Genomic DNA, 19,868 nt, shown 5'->3' with positions numbered 1-19,868 from the left:
GGGTGTTTGGAGCCGGGAGATTTCGGGGATTGGCTGTCAGTTTTTCCATTCCATTCAGTGCTACTCTGTGGCCAAGAGATGAACAGGGTATTGGCTTCCGAGACACTGCATCACCCAATAGTGCTGCTGGGAACTGAGAGAATTACTTTAACCCTACCACCCCAACCCAATCCTAACGGCGCTGGATTCAATCGTCAGTGAGCGCTGTCGCTCGTCTCCACGGCCACAACCCCGCCAGAGGGAGGCGTTGTCCGTCTGGGTGCTCAGGGGAGGGCTCACTTGTAAAAAGGTGCCTCAATCTTTCTTCCTCTTAGCTTGGCCTCTCACCCTTCGTCGACAGAACAAGCAGCACTTGATCACCAAGAAGAGAAGCAGCAACACCATGGCAACAAGAGCCGCCATGACATCAAGGCAGTGGTATTGGATCCAGTTGTAATCGTGAGCTGCAGGTCGTAAATGTTTGGCTCCTCCGTGCCTCATCACATACTCCACCCAGTAGGCCGAGAGCTCCAGGGACTCCATTGAGCGGTCCTTGTAGATGGAAGACATCTTCATGATGGCTTCCTTGTATCTGAAAGAGAACGTCATTTTTTGGAAAAATATACTTTATGCATAAAATATCTGAGAGAACATTACAAAACATTTCTAAATGGCCATCAAGTTTTCCACATAGATCACAAGGTGCTTCAATACAAACAATGAACATTACAGACATTTCAACATGCTCGTTACAGTCAGACAGTGCAATGGTATTCAAGTTATCGACACAGATCATGTTGCACTCTGAGGTGCTTCAACACAATTGTGATACATGCAATATTCATTGCATACGCTCAATGTGAGTCATACAACCCGAGGTTTCTATACAATTCCCAGCCCCTCGGTGCACTATGGCAGAAAGGCCTTAGACAGAGACCTTTCCCCATTGCACCTTTGCGGCAGCTGCCCCAAACTTTAGTGCGTCCCTCAGCACGTAGTCCTGGACCTTGGAATGTGCCAGTCTGCAACACTCGGCCGGGAACAACTCTTTGCACTGGAAGACCAACAAGTTTCGGGCAGACCAAAGAGCGTCTTTCACCGAGTTGATGATCCTCCAGCTGCAGTTGATGTTTGTCTCGGTGTGTGTCCCTGGGAATAACCCGTAGAGCACAGAGTCCTGTGTCACAGAACTGCTCGGGATCAACCTCGACAAAAACCACTGCATCTCTCTCCAGACCTTGTTTAGAAAGGCACATTCCACAAGGAGATGAACAACGGTCTCTACCCCACCACAGCCATCTCGAGGGCGGTGTGCGGAGGGGTTGAGACTCCTGGCGTGTAGGAAGGATCTGATGGGGAGGGCCTTACTCACCTCCAGTCAAGCTACGTCTTGGTGCTTGTTGGAAAGTTCTGGTGATGAGGCATTCTGCCAAATGACTTTGACAGTCTGCTTGGGGAACCATCCCACAGGATCCACCATCTCCTTTTCCCTCAGGGCCTCTAAGACGTTACGTGCTGACCACTGCCTGATAGACTTGTAGTCAAATGTGTTTCTCTGCATTAGTTTTTCCACGAGGGATAGGTGATACGGCACGGTCCAACTAATTGGAGCGTTCCACGGCAGCATGGCCAGACCCATCCTTCGCAACACCTCAGCAAGTAGTGACACTTGGTGTTTGTGTACCGAGGGTCTATGCACAGCTTGTTACAGCCGCACACAAAGGTGGCCATCAGTATGAGGGCGATGTTGGGCACGTTTTTTCCCCCTTTCCCTAGAGGCTTGTACATCACAATCCATTTTCAACCTCCACATAAAGCGAAAGATGGCTCGGGTGATCGACATCGCACAGGAGTGAGGAATGGGCCAGACCTGCACCATGTACAGCAACACCAAAAGTGCCTCACACCTGATGACCAGGTTCTTACCCATAATGGAGAGGGAGTGTCACTCCCACATGCACAGTTTTTGTTTCACCATAGCCACTCGCTCCTTCCAGTTTCTAACGCATGCCTCGGTCCCTCCGAACCATATCCCCAGCACCTTCAGTCTGTCAGCCCTGATGGTGAAGGAGACAAAGGATCGGTCAGCCCAGTTCCCAAAGAACATGGCCTCGCTCTTCCCACGATTTACCTTGGGCTCCCGAGGCCAGTTGGAACCGTTTGCAGATGTGGATCAGTCTGCACACCGACAGCAGATCCGAGCAGAAGACAGTGACGTCGTCCATGTGCAGGGAGGCTTTAACCTGAGTGCCTCCCCTGCCTGGGATTGTCACTCGTCTTATGCCCGGATCCTTCCTGATGGTCTCGGCAAAGGGTTCTATGTAACACACAAACTGGACAGGCAAGAGAGGGCAGCCCTGCCTGACTCCAGATTTAATTGGAAAGCTATCTGATTCCCACCCATTGATTGAAACTGCGCTACTGATGTTAGTGCAGAGCTGTTGGATCCAGTTGTGGATTCCCTTCCCAAACCCCATTTTGGAGAGCACATCCACCATGTAGGTGTGCGATATTCTGTCAAATGCTTTCTCCTGATCCAGGCTGATGAGGCCGGTGTCCACACCCCTGTCCCGTACATTGGCAATTGTATCCCTGAGTAGCGTGAGGCTGTCAGATATCTTCCTGCCAGGTACAGCGCAGGTCTGGTCAGGGTGGATCACCAACTGAGGATGACCTTGGACAGAATATTATAGTTCACATTCAACAGTGAGATGGGTCACCAATTTCTAATTTCCTCCCTTTCCCCCTTCTGCTTGTAGATGAGGGTGATGATGCCTTTCCTCATGGATTCTGACATGCTGCCGGCCAGAAGCATACTCTCATACACTTCTAGCAGGTCTGGGCCGATCCAGTCCCACAGAGCCGAATACAACTCAGCCGGTAAGCCGTTGCTCACGGGAGTTTTACTTTTCTCGAAGGACTCAAGGGTCTTAGTGAGATTGTCAGGAGTTAGCGGTTTGTCCAGGATCTCCCGTGTTCTGTCGTTTAAGACCTCTGTGATAGAGCACAGGAAGGACTGGGAGCCTGTGCTGTCTGTGGGCTTCACGTCATACAATCTAGCATAAAAAGATTTGCTGATCCTCAAAATGTCGGATTGCGATGATTTACTGAGCCGTCTTCTTCCTTCAGGCTGCTGATCACAGAGCTCTCTCTGTGTACCTTTTGGAAGAAGAAACGTGAGCATGTTTCATCCTGGTGTAACTAAGACTGCTCTACCTACTTCAGTGCTTCCCTGGTGTGAACAGTAGGAGGACCGGAATGGATCCTCTTGGTGCAGCTTTATTGACGTGCTTACCAGTTCCAAAGGTGCATGTGCAAGCCAAGGCAAGTGTTTCACTTCTCCATACTGACACTACAGTGAGAAGTGCACCCTAGATGTACATCGGAATCGCTAGACCAATGTTCTTCTGCCACAAGATAAAACCAGAAAATGCTAGAACCCTCAGCAGGTCAGGCAATCACCAGCATTGATTTGATCAGCAAGTAGGCCTCCTGTTTGGCCGCTTCCACGGTGACCATCCTATTCAGAGGGATCTGGAATGCACTGCCTGAGAATGTGGTGGAGACGGGGTCAATTGAGGCCTTCCAAAGGGAATTGAGTCCATCTTCTGGAAAGGGAGAAAGCTTCAGGACCACAGGAAAATGGCAGGGGAATGGCACTGGGCAAATTGCTCCTTTTTAAGAGGACCAGCACAGGCCTGATGGGCCAAAGGGCCTTCTTCTGGGCTGCAACCGTTCCATGGTTCTAAATTGGCTGCTATACTTCCTAGCCCACAACAGCGAGCATACTTAGAAAACATTTTCTATCGGGCAGAAAGCGCTTTGGGCTGTAAAGGAAGCTGCATAAATACCTTATAACAGACACGTGGATAGATCTCCCTTTTCTCTGCTTCGCTCCGGCTTTTAAAACAAGACGAAAGGATTTGGAAGATGCCACCCACCTTGAAGCTGTGTGAACCTCACTCACCTGCTGTCGTTGATAACCAAGCTTAGTGCGTCCCTCAGATCCCGAGAGCTGGTATCTTTTAAACTCAAGACAATGCCAGCTCCACGATCCTTTATGCGCTCTGCATTGTCTGCCTGGTCGGAAAACAACGGCAGTAAGACCATTGGCACAGCACTGCAGATAGCCTCGTAGACTCCATGCGACCCGCCGTGTGTCAGGAAAGCGCGCATTTTGGGATGCCCTAGTTCACAGAACATGGGATAAGAATAAAGGTTAATTTCCTGCGATCCAAGTTGCCTTCAGCAAGGTATGTAAGTGCTGGGAGATTATCCATAAGAAATCCCTCAAGAGACTTCTGTTTGAAAAAGGGTCTCCTCTGTGACAATGGGGGCTTTCGCGTTATTTTGTCCTTTTTGCCTCTAAACACCAACAGTGTTTCCTGCTTAAAAACAAAAAACTGCGGATGCTGGAAATCCAAAACAAAAACAGAAACAGAAACACCTGGAAAAACTCAGCAGGTCTGGCAGCATCGTCGGAGAAGAGCACAGTTGACGTTTCGAGTCCTCATGACCCTTCAACAGAATAAGTAAAAATAGGAAAGGGGTGAAATATAAGCTGGTTTAAGAGGGTGGGGGGTTGGTATTTGTTGGGACAAGCAGCCAGTGATAGGTGGAGATAACCAAAAGATGTCACAGACAAAAGAACAAAGAGGTGTTGAAGGTGGTGATATTATCTAAAGGAATGTGCTAATTAAGAGTAGAAGACAGGATAGATAAGATTCAGATACCTCTTGTGGGGGTGGGGCAATACTAAAAGGTAGAAATAAACAATGAGTGGAAGTACATTTGAAAATAATGGAATAGGTGGGAAAAGAAAGATCTACATAAATTATTGGAAAAAACAAATTGGAGGAGGAAGAAACGGGAAGGGGCTGGGGATGGAGGAGTGAGTTCAAGATCTAAAATTTTTGAACTCAATATTCAGTCCGGAAGGCTGTAAAGTGCCTAGTCGGAAGATTAGGTGCTGTTCCTCCAGTTTGCGTTGAGCTTCACTGGAACGATGCAGCAGACCAAGGACAGACATGTGGGCAAGAGAGCAGGGTGGAGTGTTGAAATGGCAAGCGACAGGGAAGTTTGGGTCATGCTTGTGGACAGACCGAAGGTGTTCTGCAAAGCGGTCACCCAGTCTGTGTTTGGTCTCTCCAATGTAGAGGAAACTGTATTGGGAGCAACGAATGCAGTACACTAAGTTGAGGGAAGTGCAAGTGAAATGCAGCTTCACTTGAAAGGAGTGTTTGGGCCCTTAGATGGTGAGGAGAGAGGAAGGGAAGGGGCAGGTGTTGCATCTTCTGCGTTTGCATGGGGAGGTGCCATGGGAGGGGGTTGAGGAGCAGGGGGTGATGGAGGAGTAGACCAGGGTGTCCCAGAGGGAACGATCTCTACGGAATGCCGCCGGGGTGGGGGTGGGCGGGTGAAGGGAAGATGTGTTTGGTGGTGGCATCATGTTGGAGTTGGCGGAAATGGCGAAGGATGATCCTTTGAATGCAGAGGCTGGTGGGGGTATAAGTGAGGACAAGGGGGACCCTATCATGTTTGTGGGAGGGTGGAGAAGGCGGGTGCGTGGGAGATGGGCCGGACACGGTTGAGGGCCCTGTCAACTACTGTGGGTGGAAAACCTCGGTTAATGAAGAAGGAGGACATGTCAGAGGAACTGTTTTTGATAGTAGCATCATCAGAACAGATGCGACGGAGGCGAAGGAACTGAGAGAATGGGATGGGGTCCTTACAGGAAGCGGGGTGTGAGGAGCTGTAGTCGAGGTGGCTGTGGGAGTCGGTAGGCTTGTAATGGATATTGGTGGACAGTCCAACACCAGAAATTGAGACAGAGAGGTCAAGGAAGAGAAGGGAAGTGTCAAAGATGGACCATGTGAAAATGATGCAGGGGTGGAGATTGGAAGCAAAATTAATAAATTTTTCCGGGTCCCGACGAGAGCATGAAGCAGCTCCGAAGTAATCATCGATGTACCGGAGAAAGAGTTGTGGGAGGGGGCCGGAGTAAGACTGGAACAAGGAATGTTCCACATACCTCATAAATAGACAGGCATAGCTGGGGCCCATGCAGGTAACCATAGCCACACCTTTTATTTGGAGGACGTGAGACGAGTTTAAGGAGAAATTGTTTAGTGTGAGAACAAGTTCAGTCAGACGGAGGAGAGTAGTGGTAGATGGGGATTGTTCGGACCTCTGTTCGAGGAAGAAGCTGAGAGCCTTCAGACCATCCTGGTGGGGGATGGAGGTGTAGAGCAATTGGACGTCCATGGTGAAGAGGAGGCGGTTGGGGCCAGGGAACTGGAAGTTGTTGATGTGACGTAAGGTGTCAGAGGAATCACGGATGTAGGTGGGAAGGGACTGGACAAGGGGAGAGAGAAAGGAGTCAAGATAGCGAGAAATGAGTTCCGTGGGGCAGGAATAGGCCGACACGATCGGTCTGCCGGGACAGTCCTGTTTGTGGATTTTGGGTAGGAGATAGAAGTGGGCCGTCCGAGGTTGGGCGACTATCAGGTTGGAAGCTGTGGAAGGAGATCTCCAGAGGAAATGAGGTCAGTGACAGTCCTGGAAACAATGGCTTGATGTTCAACACCTGCCCCTTCACTTCTCCTCACTGTCCAAGGGCCCAAACACTCATTTCAATTGAAGCAGCATTTCACTTGCACTTCCCTCAACTTAGTGTACTGTATTCGTTGCTCCCAATGCAGTTTCCTCTACATTGGAGAGACCAAATGCAGATTGGGTGACCGCTTTGCAGAGCACCTTTGGTCTGTCCGCAAGTATTACCCGGACCTCCCTGGTGCTTGCCATTTCAACACCCCACCCTGCTCTCATGCCCACATGTCCGTCCTTGGTCTGCTGCATTATTCCAGTGAAGCTCAACGCAAACTGGAGGAACAGCACCTCCTCTTCCGACTAGGCACTTTACAGCCTTCTGAACTGAATATTGAGTTCAACAATTTTAGATCTTGAACTCTCTCCTCCATCCCCCAGCCCTTCCCGTTTCTTCCCCCTCCTTTTTGTTTTTTCCAATAATTTATATAGATTTTTCTTTTCCCACCTTTTTCCATTATTTTTAAATGTATTTCCACCCATTGTTTATTTCTACCTTTTAGTATTCCCCCACCCCCACAAGAGCTATCTGAACCTTATCTGTCCTGTCTTCTACTCTTATTTAGCACATTCCTTTAGATAATATCACCACCTTCAACACCTCTTTGTTCTTTCATCTGTGACATCTTTTGGTTATCTCCTCCTATCACTGGCTGCTTGTCCCAACAAAACCCACCCCCTTTAAACCAGCTTATATTTCACCCCTTTCCTATTGTTATTTAGTTCTGTTGAAGGGTCATGAGGACTCAAAACGTCAACTGTACTCTTCTCCGCTGATGCTGCTAGACCTGATGAGTTTTTCCAGGTATTTCTGTTTTTGATTTTGTTTAGTGTTTCCTGCTTTTTGATTTCAATTCTGCCAACCGGGTTTAACCAGAGTTATTTTAGTGTGGAGAGTCTGGCCCTTTCTCTGTGCGCTGAATCTGGAAAGGTCGAGAACGATTCCCATGCTCACCGTGCACGGGGTAGGGGAGTAGGGGTGGTTGTGTGGGCGTGACGGTTGTTTGTTAGGAGGGCGGTTGTGTGTTGGGGGCGGTTGTGTGTAGTGGGGGGCGGTTGTGTGTGGGGGGGCTAGTTGTGTATGGGGGAGCGATTGTGTGGGGGGGGTGCGGTTGTGTGGGGGGTGGTTGTGTGGGGGATGTGCGAGAGGGTTGTTCTGTGGTGGGTGTGAGGGGGGTGGTGTGTGGATATTTGGGAGGTGATTGTGTAGGTGGGGTGGTTGTGTCGGGGGGTTGGTTGTGTGTGGCGGGGGTGGTTGTGTGGTGGGGTTGGTTGTCTGTGGGGGGTTGGTTGTGTGGGGATGTGTGGGCGTGGTTGTAGGGGTGTTGGATGTGTGGAGGGGTTGTGTGGGGGGTCTGTTTGGGGGGTGGTTGTGTGGGGGCGGTGGCTGTATTGTGGGGTTTGGTTTTGTTGGGGGGGTTGGTTGTGGGGGTGTGGGGCTTGTGTGAGAGGGGTGGTTGTATGGGGGTGGGACTTGTGTGGGGACGTGGTTGTGTTGGGGGGCTGGTTGAGTTGGGGGTTTGGTTGTGTGGGTGTGGTGGTTGTTGGGGAGGTAGTTGTGTTTAGGGTTGTTGGGGGGGGTGGTTATGTGTGAGGGGGTTGTTGGGGAGTGGTGGTTGTGTTGGGAGGGTGGTGGTGTGAGAGGGGTGGTTGTGTTTGGGGGATGGTTGTTGGAGGGGTTGTTGTGGGGGCTGGTTGTGTTTGGGGGGGGTGGTTGTGATCGGGGGTGTGGTTGTGTTGGGGGGGGGTTGTGTGTGTTGGGGGGTGGTTGTGTTGGGGGGGGCTGGTGGTTGTTGGGGTGGTTTGTATGTGTCGGGGGGGGTTTCTCAGTGCATCCGAAGAGCTGCCAGCAAGGACCCCAAACTCCTCGGTCTCCGGGCTGTGTGTAAATTCTGGCCACCCCCCGTCCCGTGGGTTGCAGGGGCTGCAAAAGGTGCCCCAAAGCTGTCGAAGTAAAACCTTGAGGCCTCCCTTTCAAGCTCACAGGCTCCTCACTTGATCGGGTGCCGAGCCCGAGGCCTCTGATCCCTCACGCAGCCAGGGTACATCGGCAGGGTAATGGGCTGGGCGTGTACCGCTGCTGCACCACTTGGGCTGTCCCTCAGAAGGAGACACAAATGGGTCGTTACCTGAAGAGGGAAAATTTGCAGGGCTGTAGGAGAAAGGAGCTGGACGAGGCGAGAGAGAGCCCAGCACTGATATGATGGGCTGAATGGCCTCCTTCTCCACTGTAACTATTCCACGAGTCTATGAGGGCACTGGGGAATGGTGGCGGTTCAGAGGAAGGCCCAAAAAACAGGAGGACACTGGACAAGGAAGCCCTTTAAAGGTGCAAGGATCAGAAAGTATTTACACCTGAATTTCCTCCCTAAGAAATTCTCCTGTGTTGTATATTTCTTTCTTTATTAATTTACAGACTTGGGCGTCGCTGGCTAGACCAGCATTTGTTACCTGTCCCTAATTGCCTCTTGAGAAGGTGGTGGTGAGCTGCCTCCTTGAACTGCTGCAGTCCCATGTGGTGTAGGTACACCCACAGTGCTGTTAGGGAGGGAGTTCCAGGATTTTGACCCAGCGACAGTGAAGGAACGGCGATATATTTCCAAGCCACACATCATCCTGACTTGTGTGGCTTGGAGGGGAACTTCCAGGCGGTGGTGGTGTTCCCATCTTTCTGCTGCCCTTGTCCTACTAGATGGTAGCGGTCATGGGTTTCGAAGGTGCTGCTGAAGGAGGCTTACACCGGTGAGGTTAGTGAGGAAATCTACCCTTCCAAGGAGTGGACTAAATGTGATAAAATATGGCAGATACCACTGCAGAGAAGGCCAGGTCTTAGTGTCTAGTTTAACAACGTTACTGTAAATCTCAATTTGTCACAATCAGGTATTGCCAAACTCGTGTATTCTGACTGGGAAGTGGACAGGGACCTCATACTGGCTGGGTGGGGTTACTGCTTGCATTTTCTACCACCCTACCAGAATCAACACACGTTGCTCTCTCACCCAGTAGATCATTTTGTGGCAGCCATTTCATCAGCTTGGTATTTGATGCCAGCGTCGAAGGTTTTTCTCCAACGTATCTCCAAAGGACCTATCACCAAAGAGACAACATTCCAATAATCAGTTGCCAGATCAACCTCAGTTCAGCGGGTAGCACTTTTGCCTCGGAGTCAGAAGGTTCTAGGTTCAAGTCCCAGGATTCAAGCACAAAATATTCAAGTCTGACTTCCCTGTGCAGCACTAAGGGTGTGGCTGCACTGTTGGAGATACTGCCTTTCAAATGAGACATTAAATCCAAGGTCTCTTCTGCCTGCTGAGGTGAATGTAAAAAATCCCATGGCAATGTGTCAAAGAACAACAGGGAAGTCTCACTGGTGTCCTGGTCAATATATATCCGTCAACAAACATCATTAAAACATATAATCTGGCCATTATTGCATTGCTGTTCATGGGAGCTTGCTGTGTGCAAATTGGCTGCTGTGTTTTCTATATTACAACAGTGACTACACTTCAAAAGTAGGTCATTGGCTGTAAAGCACTTTGAAACATCCTGAGGTCACGCTATATGAATGTAAGTGATTTTATTTGCACCCCTCATCTGTCCCTACCCAATTCAGTGCATTATTTTGGGTAAATCCACACAAATTCTCCAGTTGTGACCTTTGAAGCTATAACATTGAGCAGCAGACTTCTGACAAGTTTCAGTCAACATTCAAATGAATCTTCACAGGTAATTTCTTAAAGGCTGCATTACAATACAAAGCAGATTATCTGTGTAATGTTTGGAAATAGTACCAAGACACTGTCATCATATTTTCCTCTGTGACAATTAGAATGAAGACGTAGGTGGGAGTAAACAAGGTGAGTGGAAAGCGGTACCAAAATTTCAGGATTACTAGGCACATACAGCCTTCCATCCTCATTGAGTTTGAGAAGAGTTTCTCCATGAGCACATGATCAATCCTCTGTCATTTTAAACACCCTTCTATCTTCTAAATACAAGGAACTGCACGCCATGTTTATTCAGCTCATTGTCATAATGCATCCTGCCAAAGGCATTCCTCCTCCCCCTTCAGATATTTCATGCCCTAAGAGGGTGTTGGCGACCATGGACTTCCCTTGGATTGGTCCATGATGATGTTTGGCAAAGTACGGCAGTGGTTCATCATTGACTTCTGCAGTATAGCTGACCACCTCCTGTGGCCATCTAGCCCTGAAGTGGGACTTGGACCCAGAGTTGCTGGCCTAGAGGTAGGGACGCTGCCAATGCATCTCAAGACCTCCTCATCCAAATCTGCCATCCCTTCTCCCTCCATTACTGCATCTATTCTCTTCAACCACTGTCTGTGGTTGACCCTTAGCTTTCCCTCCACCTTCTCTCCCCTGACTCTGCACTTGCCTAAAAACTGACCACCACCAATATCTCAGTTCTGATGAAAGGCCATCAGTCTGAAACATTAACACTGCTTTTTCTGTCCGCAGGCCTGAGTGTTTCCTGTATTACCTGTGTGCAAAATGGTGTTGCTTTGTTGCTGTTCCAAAGCTGGTTCTAATGCCGAAGGTATTCACAAAAACTAATCCAGACTGTCTTGGCACTAAAGTCCGGTTAAAACCATGCGTGTAAAAATGATAGAGCGTTTAGCAGGAAGAAGACACAAAAGGAAGGGAGTTCAGGATTCAAAGTCAGGCCTGGAATTAGCATTGTTGAAGGCAAATCACTACAGCCCTGATCAAAACAATATTGCCTTGTCATCAGTCCCATGTTATGGGGTGCATTAGTGCATCAGGACCTGGAGGAGATGGCTGCCCAAAAGCATAAAGGGCGTTAAGTTGTATAAGCTAGATCGACTACAACTAACCTTGAATGGTGAGGCTTTGCTTGAAGGCCATTATGTGTTAAAACATGGATGTACTCTGGGGGAGAGAGAGGGGCTAATTGGATAGCTCCTTCAAAGAGCCATGCATGATGGGCCAAATGGGCTGCTTCTGTACTGGCTCGTTTTATGGCCTAGGTTTTCCAGCTCTGCTGTGACAGGGGCCCCATTGCCGGGAGTGTGGCAGGCCGGCCAAAAGGCCATTGGGTGGGACCGGATGATCCCCAGCAGTGGGCTGGAAAATCTCACCCTATGAGAGTGTGCTCTTTGCTCCTCTTGGGGTGCGTGCTCTCCCCAGGTTCTGTGATTTCTTCCAGATCGCTCCCAATAGACCTGACAGATAAAGACCCCTCGACTATGTTTCCCAATCCTTCTGGTCCATATAGATACAAAGCTGCAGAAGGAAGGGTTTTAATATGTGAAGCTTATGTGAAGCTGCAATGAATGGACACCTGATACTGCATTTAGCTAACCTTAATCTATTGTTCGAATGTTCGTCGCCACCTCGATCTGGAATCACCTTCTGAGGAATTTGACCCAGTGCTTCTGCAACCAGATTGGCTGTTGCGATTGGCATGCCTGACATCATTGACCCTAAGGAGAAGATCACAGCTCCATGTTCTCCAGAACTGTTCATAAATTCTTCTAAATCCTGCAGAGAAACAAAAAGGAGAGCAAGATGAATAAATGGTCGTTTGGTGGTACAGAACTTCCATGTTGCTGAATTAAGGTACACGTCGAAGTTTTCGTCGTGCGTTCATCAGGAAACTCGCAAGAATGCCAACATAAGGGGGAAAACAACGATTTATACTGTATGTGAAGAGAGTGCTGATTGGGTGGAGACGTTGTCTTGGAGAATGCACCAATGAAAGTGACTAACAGTTAACTGCCAACCATTGCTTGAAATTTAAACCAGGCAGCATGAGCTTGATTGGCCAAGACATTGCCCTGAGGATTGAGTCAGCGAATGGCTGTCACTTATTTTGTTTAGCTGAAAATTTTCCCTTATGTTGGCATTCTTGCAAGTGTCCTGATGAGTGCAAGATGTAAAGCTTTGACATGTCTCTTTTTTCAGTATTACTCACTATGAGTATTTAAATATGAGTGACTGAAATGCTGGCTCGTGACAATTAGGTCTAATTATGTTGATTATTTATGGTTGATCCAGGAAACTTTACTTATGCCAAGATGGACGATGATGAAACAGTGATTTATGGGATCTGTTGTTGACACTATCCACAAGGAGGTGATATAAATAATGTTGTGGAATATCCTGTAAATCAGAAGCTGCAAGTGAGAGTATTCATATTTCCACACCCTCCTGATGCCAAGTTACACACAAATTTCCTGCCAATTTCATTGGCATAAACCAGAACATAAAAATGGGTGTAGCTTGGTATAAGTGGCCAGTGTGGTTTGGACATTTTTGGAACATAACCAATGGGCCTTCAGAGTGTTGGAGTGAAGAACTATAAAAGTGGGGGGCAAAGAATATCCGCCAGACTAAGGCTGGGGAGAACGTAAGAAATAGAAGCATGAGTAGGCCATTCAGCCCCTTAAAAACCCACCTCCTTGTGGATTGTGCCTTTGCATAGAAGGTCTGGAGAGAGATGCAGTGGTTTTTGTCGAGGTTCATCCCGAGCAGTTCTGTGACACAGGACTCAGTGCTCTACGGGCTGTTCCCAGGGACACACACCGAGACAAACATCAAATGCAGCTGGAGGATCACCAAATCGGTGAAAGACGCTCTTTGGTCTGTCCGAAACTTGTTGGTCTTCCAGTGCAAAGAGTTGTCCCAGACCGAGTGTTGCTGACTGGCACATTCCAAGGTCCAGGACTACATGCTGAAGGACGCACTAAAGCTTGGGGCAGCCGCCGTAAAGGCGCAGTGGGGAAAGGTCGCTGTCTATGACCTTTCAGCCATAGTGCACAGAGGGGCTGGGAATTGTATAGAAACCTCGGGTTGTATGACTCACATTGAATGTATGCAGTGAATGCTAAAGGTATCATAGTAGTATTGAAGCACCTCAGAGAGCAACATGATGTATTTTGTCAACTTAAAAGACCATTGCATTTTGTGTAACGACCATTTTGAAATGTCCTTATTATTGTATTGAAGCACCTCAGAGTGCAACAGGATCAACCAGTAGATAATCCGAATATCATTGCACTTTCTGTAACAACCATTTTGAAATGTTTTGTAATGTTCTTTTAGACATTTTATTAACAAAGTATATTTTTGCAAAGCAAAATTCAGCCCCTCAAGCCTGCTCCATCAATCAGTACAATCATGGCTGGTGTTCTAATCTACCTGAACTCCACTTTCCCACCCACTCCCCATATTTCTTGATTTCCATGAGAGATCAAATAATCTGTCTATCCCAGCCCTAGATATTCTCAAAGATGGAGCATCCACAAACCAAATCCAATGATTCGCAGCCCGTGCAGTGAAGGAATTTCCCCTCATCTCAGCTCAAATGATCGAGCCCACTTATCCTGAATCTGTTCCCCAGCCAGGGCAAACAACCTGGCAGTGCATGATGACTGTCAGGCAGCTCTCTATCGGTGTGCTTTTCAATTCAGTCAGTCAAATGACTCAGCAGAAAATCCTCCATTGCCTCCGACTTTTCCTTTGTGCTGGTGGCTGCTGCTGATTGACAGGAGAAGCTGCCAGGAGGGGAGGACTTTACCCCCTTCTGCCCAATAAGGACTGCAGGCCTCTCCATGAAGTTAGAGGCTGATCAGACCTTCAGCATTGCTCCCACACAAACCCTCCACCCCCGGCACCACGTTCCAGCACTCATGTGCAGCCAGGAAGTGGGCATGGACAGAGCTGGCAGAGGCTTTGAATGAGACATCCTTTGTTCTCATGATGGTTCCACAGTGTTGCAAGAAATTCAATGACTTGACCAGGGCAGGGAAAGTAAGGTACTCCCCTTTCTGCTTCACTCACTGTAGGCCCCACACTTAATAAGCTCATAAGAACTCAAGAAGTAGGAGCATGGGAGAAGGCCATTCGGCCCCTCGCGCCTGCTGCACCTTTCAATGAAATACGGTTGATCTTTGACCAATTCCTTTGACATGACTGGGTCAAAAATCCTGGAACTTCCTTCCTAACAGCACCGTGGTTGTACCTACACCACGTGGGCCGCAGCGGTTCAAGGAGGCGACTCACTGCCATCTTCTCAAGGGCAATTAGGGATGGGCAATCATTGTTGGCCCAGCCAGCGATGCCCACACACGAATCAATAATCAAAAAAATAGATCCAGGCTACTCCAATCTACTTTATTGCGATATCATATATCAGCACTCAGGGTTACATTAAGTACAACATCTAACTAACAAATCGACCTAAGTCAAATGTCACTGAGCAACAAAATCTCAAATATAAGATGGTGGCAATGATACTTTGATAATGCTTCAGGTGTAAAGGGAAGTTACAGAGCACAATAAGAAGTGGATCAGTGTCCGTCAATACATAGATAAATTACCAAAGAGCAAGTTTGGAAATGAAAATAGCACTGACTAAATATACTGAATTAAATAAAAGCAAAAAATGCTGGAAAAGCTCAGCAGTTCTGGGTGCAGCTGTGGAAAGAGAGAAACAGTTAATGTTTCAAATCTGTATGACTTCTTCAGCTCTGAAAGAAGAGTCATGCTGGGCTTGAAAGGTTAACTCTGTTTCTCTCTCCATAGATGCTGCCAGACCTGCTGAGTTTTTCCAGCATTTTGTGCTTTTACTTCAGATTTCCAGCATGTGCAGTATTTTCCTTTTCTCTTGCTGATTTAATAGATGGCATATTCAAATGACCTACCGCCTCAAATAATTAGTAATTATGTCAGCTTACTTGTGCTTCAAGTTCCAATGGACCATATATTTATCATTTAATGTCCCTACCATTGCTAACATCAATGTTTATTCTCTCTTTCCATTTACACCAGTCTTGTCCATACCTGTGGTAAGGGTTTCCTGTCCTTGCAGTTAATGCCTCCAACCAGCACCATATTTGGCATCAGAGGTCTCGGATACTCGAGCGTGAAGTCGTACCTCAGCAGCCAGATGGAAGTTTGACTCAGCAGCTGGACCAGTGTCACATCTCTCTGAAGGAACCTCTGGGCCAGCTCTTCAAAAGGTGAATATATGAACCAGCACAACAGTGGCTCCAGTAAGCTGAGCAGTACATTTTTCATCCTTTGCAGGAAGGTCATCCGATCGGTGTTCCCTGACAAAATCCTTGGCACGTAGGAGAGCGGCCGGGGGCATTGCATGGCTAAATTATCCAAGCCGCAAGGCAGCCACCGCAGCAGATTGATCGTGGGCAGCGAGAGGTTCTCTGCAATAATAGTGCCACAGGGGACAGAAGGGTCAGTCAGTAAAGCGTCATACTTCTCTTCAGCCAGCTCCTTCATGAGCTCCGTGTTAAACAGCAGATGCTTGCAGATGCTGTGCAAGAACTGACTGATTTTATTCACATGCTGCAAGGTTTTATGAACCCTCTGGTAGAATGTTCCGCTGTAAAAACCCATCTCTGTTACGTTCTCGTATAACTCGTTCACCTCAGCTTTGCTGAAAGCAATGGAAAACGTTTTGCTGCTGTAGTTGGAGGAGGGGGTGATCAGCAAGTTGTTTTCAGGATAGACCACCATAACCTTATGCCCTCTTCCATGGAGTTCCTTGAGTAGAATTTGCATGCTCAGCCAGTGGCTCCCATCAGTTGGAATAACCAGCAGCTTTCCACCTCCAGTGGGACCCCAGAAACATTGCAGACAAGCCAGCAGACATCCCAGCTGGTAGGTCAAAGCCATCTCTTGTGCAGTTTCTCAAATCCCTCTGTGGCAGGCTCAGTAACAGAGTCCAGCCTGAGCTCTCAGCAGTTATATATTGCCTACTGAAAATCCGTTAAAGTACGATTAACAGAGTCTGTGACTTCTGAGCTATTAATATTTAACACGACAGACACAATCACTTAATCACATTATCTCAGTTAATATGTTTAACCTTTGCTGAGCTGGATAGCTCAGTTGACAATCGCAGGGTGCAGTAATCTGATGTGTTAAGAAAATTGTTATAATGGGAGATCACATGATCTTGGTATCCAATAGCAGAGTATTGACGGCTACCTCAGTAGTCAGTGGTCTTTAGTTTAGAGTCTGTAATGTAGAGACAGAGATGGAGTTGTAAGCACACAGGTATAGCTGCTGAGTTCCTTTGAAAATAAGCAGAATGTGTTTCTTCTAAGAACTGTCTACTGAGCAACTCTGTCTATGGTACCAACTGAGTCATCCCGGAACAAGTATGCAACCCAGAATCTTAAGTCCCAGCAGACCAGTGACTAGGATGGAACACAGGGTCACAGCTTTGATCCCCATATAGGCCATTGATATTCCAACTCAATCATTAGGGGGCACTCCTTAGGGAGTGGGAACAAGAGACCTGTATGGCATGTTGTCTTCCTGCAGGCAGGGTGCCCATGCTGGGACCTCAACTATTCTCCATGTTTACTAATGGCTCAGGTGATAGGACAGAAAGTCACATAAGCAAATTTGCCACTGACACAAAGGTATGCAGCAATGGAGTGCTGCTTTGGGCTGCAATTGATTGCTTATGTTGGAGTTTGGTGAGAAAGGGACTTTTAAGGGTTAATTTCTATCCAAAGTCTAGTCTTTTTTTAATTTAGCGACTAGCTACAAGTTGCTCTTTGAGCTGAGATGGTGAGTTTTAGTCCAGCTTTAAAACGGGTGAAACGGGCTCTGCTTGCAGCTGCAGCTAGTTAATTATTTAACTAGTTTAAACAGATATTCAGAAGCTAGATCCAGATTGCATGACAGTGGATAATATTTAAGTAACGAATGTATGCATCGTAACAGTTAATAGTTCCTTCCTGGTGCAAAAACACAAGAGGAAAAGCAGCCCAACTGTGGCTAACAAAAGAAATTAAAGCAAGTATTAGATCCAAAGAGGATTCATATAAATTTTCTAGAAAAGTAGCAAGCCTGAGGAATGGGAGCAGTTTAGAATTCAGCAAAGGAGGACCAAGAGATTGATTAAGAAGGCAAAATACAGTATGAAAGTAAACTTGCAAGGAACATAAAAGTGGACTGTAAAAAGATTCTATGAGTAAGGAAAAAGAAAAAGATTAGTGAAGACAAATGTAGGTCCCTTACAGTTCGAAACGAGAGAATTTACAATAGAGATCAAGGAAATGGCAGATCAATTAAGCAACTACTTTAGTTCTGTCTTCAGGGAGGAAGACACAAATAACTCCCAGAAATGCTAGGGACCGAGGGTTTGGCGAGAAAGAAGAATGAAGGAAAATTAGTATCACTAAACAAAAGCGCTGGAGAAATTAATGGGACTGAAAGCTGATAAATCCCCAGGGCCTGATAATCTACATCCCAGGGTACTAAAGGAGGTGACCATGGGAATAGTGGATGCATTGGTTGTCATCTTCCAAAATTCTGTAGATTCTGGAACAGTCCCAGCAGATTGGAGGGTGGCAAATGTAACACTGTTTAAAAAAGGAGAGAGAGAGAAAACAGGGAATTACAGACTGGTTAGCCTAACATCAGTAGCAGGGAAAATGCTAGAGTCTGTTATAAAGGATGTGATAATTAGAAAATATCAACATGATTAGACTAAGTTAACATGGATTTATTAAAGGGAAATCATGTTTAACAAACATACTGTATTTTTTGAGGATGTAACTAGCTGAATAGATAAGCAGAAACCAGAGGATGTGGTGTATTTGGATTTTCAGAAAGCTTTTGATAAAGTCCCACATAAGACATTAGTGTGCAAAATTAAAGCACATAGGGATTGGGGGTGATATCTTGGCATGGATTGAGAATTGGTTAGCAGACAGGAAATAGAGTGTAGGAATGAATGGGTCTTTTTCACAATGGCAGGTGGTGACTAGTGGGGTACTGCAGAGATCAGTGCACGGCCCCCAGCTATTCACAATATATATCAGTGATTTGGATGGGGGAACCAAATGTAATATTTCCAAGTTTACTGACTACATGAAACTTGTGGGAATGTAAGTGGCGAGGCTGTTAAGAGGCTTCAAGGTGATTCAGACAAGTTGAGTGAGTGGGCAAATACATGGGCAGATGCAGTATAAAGTGATAAATGTGAAGTTAGCCACTTCGATAGGAAAAACAGAATGACAGTATTATTTAAATGATGATAGATTGGGAAATGTTGATGTACAAAGGGACCTGGGTGTCCTTGTAAAACAATCACTGAAAGGAAGCATGCAGGTGCAGCAAACATCTAAGAAGACAAATGATCTGTTGACCTTCATTGTGAGAGGACTTGAGTACAGGAGCAAGGGTGTCTTACTGCAGCTGTACAGCGCCTTGGTGAGACCATACCTGGAATATTGTGTGCAATTTTGGTCTCCTTACCTAAGAAAGGATATACTTGCCATAGGGGGAGTGCAGTGAACTGATTCCTGGGATGGCAGGATTGTCGTATGATGAGAGATTGGGTCGACTAGGCCTGTATTCACTGGAGTTTAGAAGAATGAGAGGTGATCTAATTAAAACGTATAAAATTCTGACAGGGATGGACAGACTGGATGCAGGGATGATGTTTCCTTTGGCTGGGGGTGTCTAGAACAAGGGTCACAGTCTTAAGATATGGGGTAGTCCATTTAGGGCTGAGGTGAGTAGAAACTTCTTCACTCAGAGTGTGGTGAACCTGTGGAATTCTCTACCATAGGAGGCTGGGGAGGCCAAGTCACTGAATATATTTAAGAAGGAAAAGATAGATTTCTGGACTCTAATGGCACCAAGGGATATGGGGAGAGAACGGGAATGTGGCGTTGAGATAGAGGATCAGCCATGATCATATTGAATGGCAGAGCAGGCTTGAAAGACCTAATCCTGCTCTTATTTTCTATGTTTTTATTGTGTGCAATGTAGATAGAAGCATAACATTACAAAGAGATATGAACAGATTAAATGAACAGGAGAAAAAAAATCAGTGACCATTGGATTTGCATGTAAGCAAATGTGAGGTCACCCACTTTGGAACTAAAAGATCAGAACAAGGGACTTTCTAACTGGTAAAAATCTAGAAACAGTGAAGGTCTAAAGAGACTTGGGGCACTATCGTCACAGATTTGCCCAAAGTGGGTAGTGGGCAGGAAAAAGTCGTTTCAGCTGCCTGTCACAGTGACCGTATCGTCCCATTCCACCTCATTATTTATGTAGCCACAGGAAACACGCCCGCTCGCTGGCGGGCAGCCTCCAATTCGCTTCTCACGCCGTAACCTCACTGCTTCCTCACTCCGGGCGCCATGTTTAAACTGCAGCCGCGTGCACACCCTCCCAGTGCCTTGCAGCCAGGAGGGCTCTGGTGAATACATGGCCTAAAATTCAGTGACACATCCCTGGGACACCTGGACA

At 47.0% G+C, this 19,868-nt stretch overlaps 2 protein-coding genes across 2 annotated transcripts in view; both read right to left on the bottom strand.

The window, feature by feature from the left end:
* Positions 1-294: 294 nt before the first annotated feature.
* LOC121284737 (UDP-glucuronosyltransferase 1A1-like) lies at positions 295-16,262 on the bottom strand. Its single transcript, XM_041200288.1, has 5 exons — positions 15,411-16,262; positions 11,976-12,107; positions 9,585-9,672; positions 3,947-4,166; positions 295-571 (listed from the first exon to the last, which is right to left on the bottom strand). The coding sequence occupies exons 1-5, from the start codon at positions 16,260-16,262 to the stop codon at positions 295-297; spliced, it is 1,569 nt and encodes a 522-aa protein (XP_041056222.1).
* A 175-nt stretch (positions 16,263-16,437) lies between these two features.
* The window catches only part of LOC121284736 (UDP-glucuronosyltransferase 1A1-like), a 12,349-nt gene continuing 8,918 nt past the window's right edge, over positions 16,438-19,868 (bottom strand). The window contains exon 4 of the mRNA XM_041200287.1: positions 16,438-16,502. Coding sequence (XP_041056221.1) covers positions 16,438-16,502 — 65 coding nt within the window. The remainder of the gene's footprint in view (positions 16,503-19,868) is intronic.

The sequence above is a fragment of the Carcharodon carcharias genome, chromosome 12, assembly GCF_017639515.1.
Source record: "Carcharodon carcharias isolate sCarCar2 chromosome 12, sCarCar2.pri, whole genome shotgun sequence".
In the NCBI taxonomy this organism is placed as follows: Eukaryota; Metazoa; Chordata; class Chondrichthyes; order Lamniformes; family Lamnidae; genus Carcharodon; species Carcharodon carcharias.
Note: the sequence above shows the minus strand (reverse complement) of the source record. Positions and strands in the feature narration are given on the sequence as shown.